General features: G+C 31.9%; 1 protein-coding gene across 1 annotated transcript; it reads left to right on the forward strand.

Annotated features, from left to right (window-relative positions):
* The first annotated feature begins 1500 nt into the window (after nt 1-1500).
* On the forward strand, nt 1501-3380 carry LOC110038944. The gene is made up of 5 exons (XM_020743877.1): nt 1501-1886; nt 2106-2268; nt 2453-2519; nt 2629-2866; nt 3008-3380. Exons 1-5 carry the CDS (start codon nt 1801-1803, stop codon nt 3216-3218), a joined length of 765 nt encoding a protein of 254 aa, XP_020599536.1. The 5' UTR covers nt 1501-1800; the 3' UTR covers nt 3219-3380.
* The last annotated feature ends 1754 nt before the right edge of the window (nt 3381-5134 follow it).

The raw sequence follows: 5134 nt of genomic DNA on the forward strand, positions 1-5134 counted from the left end.
TTTGAGCATTTAAGTGCTCAATGAAAATTTTGTAACTTTATGCACATTATTAATACACTTAAATCAGCAAATGTTCATATTTTATATTTTATTTACTAACTATACCAAAATAATTTAGTTCGAAAGAAATGATCTCTAATAATATAATATTTAGTCTATGGATGGACTACTCATGAATTCTAAGCCATTGGAAAGTGGCTTGAACTAATTTGAATTCAAAATTACTTCCAACCTCATGGTTCGAACATTCTGAATTTTTCTTCCCTCCTAGCATCGTTGGGAGGAACAAAGCTTGCAAGGGTGGCACCACTATGCCAACTACAACTTTGAGAGGAGTAACTTATAGATAGAACTTGATGGAAAGGGGTTGTGAGACTAGAATCATGAAATGAAACTCACAGGAGAGTGTATCACCCAACTAATGGGCTGTGAAAAAGAAAAAAAAATTCACATGACCAATAAATACCAAGAGGAATTTGAGGGAGTGGCAACTACCAAGAAAGATAATTGGAGAAGGCATCATTGAACCCATAATGTCTAAAAAAGAGTATATGTTTGCATGACTTTTATCATCGAGAACTAGAAAAGTATAGCTTTCAAATCTATAACCTTCAAGAAAGATGAAAAGGAGTCTGTTGTAGGAGTGTGGTGGAGCTTGTTAAGGAGGCATCGTGGATCTGCAATATTTGAAGAAGTGTTCAAAAGACATGACATTCAATTAGAGAAAATATAAAAGTTAGAACAAAGTTAAATAAAATTTTAGTAATATTCAAACTATGCTCCAAAAGGGCAATTACATTAGATAGCACCCGAAACATTGTTAGTTTATAAATCTAGCACCGTCTGATCCATTTATAAAATTCTCACTGAAATATCAAAACTCAAGATAAAATCGTAACCCTTTTTTTCCATTTTTATGAATTTTTTTATTATTTTTATCGTGACACGTATAAATACATTGATTTTGTAGTTCAAAATAATAGGAAAGCTAGATTTTGTAGACAACAATACTTTGTTCCCCGTAACCCTTCTTTTTCATTTTTATCAATTTCTTATTATTTTTATGGTGGCACGTATAAATATATTAATTTTGTAGTTCAAAATAATATGAAAGCTAGATTTTGTAGACAACAATACTTTGTTCCCTGTATGTTAGTATCCCAAAGTTTAAATGAGATGTAAACTAAAATTTGAATTCAAATCAATTTTGACGGCATTGATTCTCATAAATAGCCGGGGATAATAAATTTTAAGGACCATTCCTCGAATAAAATAATTAATAGTTCCAATTAAATGCATTGCTGGGTGTGGTAATAATATAAAAATTTTGCCTATTTTTCAAGAATTTTAAATTTTTACTAATATATATTTCCAATAAAAATTTCGCTTTTTTTTAATGAATTTTAAATTTTTATCCTGAACTCAAATCTCAGATGATTGACGTGAACCAAAAATTTCGGATACTTTCAAAATTGAAGTTATTACATGGGGTCTCTTTCTATCTCAAATCCATAAGACGCCAATCCAGCCGCCCAACTCTCAATCCCACGCAAAAGCGTTCTGGCTGTGGCGCACTTCTGTGTTTACATTTTGGGGAAATTTTTTTCTTACCTTCCCGTTCTTGGCCGGGTTAGCGCTTTAAGATGAATGCTCTTGTTCCCAATCCTCTTTGCCAGTGATTCTATAAATTGGACTATTCATTCGAAGCTGAGGGATCCCTCCTGTTATGCGTAAGGCTTAGGGTGCTATCATATCCTTTTCTTCTTTTCTAAGAACCTGACGAAGTTATAGAAGTTTCAGATGTTTCAGAATCAGTTTTCCAGGCCTTCATCTTTCAAAGGATCGCTCAAGGCCCTGGAGGCTGACATCCAGCATGCCAACTCCTTGTAAGTCCTCTATCTCATCTTTGATTTTGTCCACTGCTTCGATTTTCTTCTGTTTTCTGACTTCCATAATCGAGATGGATAGAAATGATAAGAAAAAAAGGAAATAGAATTTTTTTTTTATTTCATTTGCGTTTATTCTCACTTCAAAGCATGCTCTCGCTAGTAGTTTTTCTTTGGGATTTGTGCTGGTTTTGACCGCTAGGGATATGGATTTTGCAGGGCTCATGCTGTGCAGAGAGCATATGGTGGTGCTTGCCTGCAGATGAAACTGTCTTATGGTCCTCTGGCTCCGATTTTCGTCTTTCTTCTGCAGTGGATGCACTGTGTCCCGACTTATGTGCTTTCCAGTAATCTAGGGCTTCTTCAAATACTTGTGTACAAGGTTGTACTTCTGATTTATTTTCTTATTTATCTTTTGCGTTTTTCAATCATTTTCCAAATTTTAAGAAAAATGACTTAATACTTGAGATTTTACTTTTCTGCTCTTATTTGATTGTTGTGCTTATGCTGAATTCAGTTGTGTACTGAGTTTGGTAGAATTGAACAATGGGGCTAAAATTATGCAGGTGTATGTTGACGGAAAATCGTCGATATCTGCACACGAGAGGAGAGCCAGTATTAGAGAATTCTATGGTAAATATTAAGTTATATATCCCTTTTGCTTTCAATGTGATTTTCTGGTGATCCAACTGCCCGCTTCTTGGTTTTTAATGACAAGTACATAATTGTAAATATATCTTAGGTATCATTTATCCTTCTCTTCAACAATTAGAAAGCAACCTGTTGGAGAAAAAAGAGACCTTTGACAGAGTTAGAAGCAAAGATATTGTTGGAAGAAAACGAGCAGAAGAGTGGCGGAAGAAGCTTTCGGATAAGGATTTGGAGAGAGATGATGAGTGTGGTATTTGCCTGGAAATCTGCACCAAGATGGTTCTTCCTAGCTGCAATCATGCAATGTGTATAAATTGTTACCATGACTGGTAAATAGTCAAGCATAAAAAAGGGATTTTTTTCTTGTTTCTGACTAAACTTTTTCTATGATTTGTCTAGCTTTCTGAATTAAATCTTGTATAACTTCGAATTATTTACTCTGCTAAGATTGTTATGGCTTTTGATGACAGGAACACAAGGTCACAGTCCTGCCCCTTTTGCAGGGCAAGCCTTAAAAGAGTTCGTTCTAGAGACCTATGGGTGCTAACAAGCAATTGTGATGTGGTGGATACAGAGACTATAGAAAAGGAGAATGTAAGGCATTTCTTTTGCTATATTGATAGTTTGCCTCTCAACATTCCAGACACACTTTTCTTGGTCTATTATGATTACTTGTTCTGAGGTAAAAATCCGAAGTGCGATCTGTAGATATAAGGAGAGTGGAATACAAACTGCACCAAAGCCATCCATCTCTATTTGATTGAGTTTGGCTGGAGAGAAATCTCTTTCATAATTTTAAAATTCTCCTAACATAGTTGATTAACTAGTTTGTAGATTAATGCTTCTCTGAAAAGTTGTAAATAGATTCTTAATTGAATTGAAATATAAGAATTTGTCTTTCGCTTCAATTGCAAATCAATTGATTTTCTTCTTTCTGAAGTTTTCCATGTTGTGTTTCTTAAAGAGAATGTTTCTCGTATTGATCTTTGGGTGGGCAATATTTTTAAATTTACAATCTAATTCACCAGTTTTGAGCCCCTGAGATCGTTTAGTTTAGTATATGAGGAAAGTCAATAATTTGATAGTTAAGTCTGCATGTTTTTAGAGAACTCTTTCTCGTAAAAATGGCAATAGGTATTTAATCTTTTTTATTTTGTTGTCCAGCCTTAATCAGCCAAAATAAAATGGTGAAATACTCAAAATACAGACATAGTGCTGCTAAATTCTAGAACTTGTACTTGTTTGAGAATTCTTTCAAATTGTCCAGAAGTTTTCTTCTTCATTCACATCCCCTATTCTACCTAAATTATTGGTTTAAATTTAATTGCAGATGCTCTTCATCATCAAATGCTTATTTTCTTTTGATAACCTTCTGAACAAATTTTATCCTTATTGTATCACATGTTTTTTTAATGCAAGTTATTTTGCATAATAGTAACTTCTAGTGAAGTTAAAATGGAAGGTGGTTCTTGAGTAAATGTTAAGTACTCTAGTTATGAAAAATGGTTTTATATATATATAGTTTTGATCCAATCGATTGGAAAGTTCAATTTTTCTCATAATTGTTTTAAGATAACATTTGGAAATGCCAAAATGAAAATCAACATCATTCCTTCTTCTCTCAAAACCTAAACGTTACATATAAACTAAAATTAATGGCATACTTTGATTATTTCTTCTCATTCAATGAACTTTTTGGTACTTTTCATTAAATGTATTATTTCCAGTTTACCATAAAATTTGTTGTTCAATTTCAGTAAAAATTCTCAAGAACTCTTTAACTTTACCCTAGTTTGTTCAATGGATTTATTCTCAGAAAAACATAAAATTTATAATAATATAGTTAGGGGCTGTTTGGGATCACTTTGTTTTTAGTTTTTCATTTCTTATCTTTATTTTGTTTTTTATATTTTGATTTGAATTTAAACATATTTGATTTAGATAATTTAAAAAATACTCAAATATTATTTAGGTGTTTTGAGTTTATTTAAAAATAAGTTTGATTTGTTTCTAAAAATAAGAAATAAAACATGAAAATTTATTTAAATCAAACCTGTTTTTTAAAAATAAAAATAAAAACAGAATGTAGAAGTGTTTATTTAAAAATAAGTTAGATTTGTTTTTAAACATGAGAAATAAAACATGAAAAATTGTTTAAATCAAACTTGTTTTTAAAAATAAAAATAAAAACAGAATGTAGAAGTGATGTGAAAAGAATCCTTAGGAACTATAAATTATGCTCTCATTTTTTTATTCATGACTGATGTCTAAGTTAAATCATCATAAAAAACCTTTGGGATTTTGCTTACTGGTACGATTTTTTATTTTCATTTTAAAACTTCTGCCGTTGGATTCTAGATGATAGAAAAGTTGAAGGTTTTCAGTCAATTGAATCTGAGCCAAAGTCATTCACGCATAACCCAAAGATGAAAGGAATTTGTCTTGGGGAGCGCTCCTGAAATTTTTGCATGTCTTAATCGTTACTTTAGATATTAGGCAAGGAAGATATTCAAAATTTTGAATTTGCTGAATGCGACTAGAAAATGACATGCTTAAAGCGATGTTCTTTGGTGAAGCTTGCAAATGATGTGTGCAAG

Source organism: Phalaenopsis equestris, unplaced genomic scaffold (genome assembly GCF_001263595.1).
Source record: "Phalaenopsis equestris unplaced genomic scaffold, ASM126359v1 Scaffold234445, whole genome shotgun sequence".
Taxonomy (NCBI): Eukaryota; Viridiplantae; Streptophyta; class Magnoliopsida; order Asparagales; family Orchidaceae; genus Phalaenopsis; species Phalaenopsis equestris.

Excerpts from the sequence above, each read along its gene's own strand:
- LOC110038944 (XM_020743877.1), top strand. The coding sequence starts at position 1,801 with ATGTTTCAGAATCAGTTTTCCAGGCCTTCATCTTTCAAAGGATCGCTC. Across the intron at positions 1,887-2,105 it reads ATCCAGCATGCCAACTCCTT|GGCTCATGCTGTGCAGAGAG; the intron begins GTAAGTCCTCTA and ends TGGATTTTGCAG. Across the intron at positions 2,520-2,628 it reads CAGTATTAGAGAATTCTATG|GTATCATTTATCCTTCTCTT; the intron begins GTAAATATTAAG and ends AATATATCTTAG.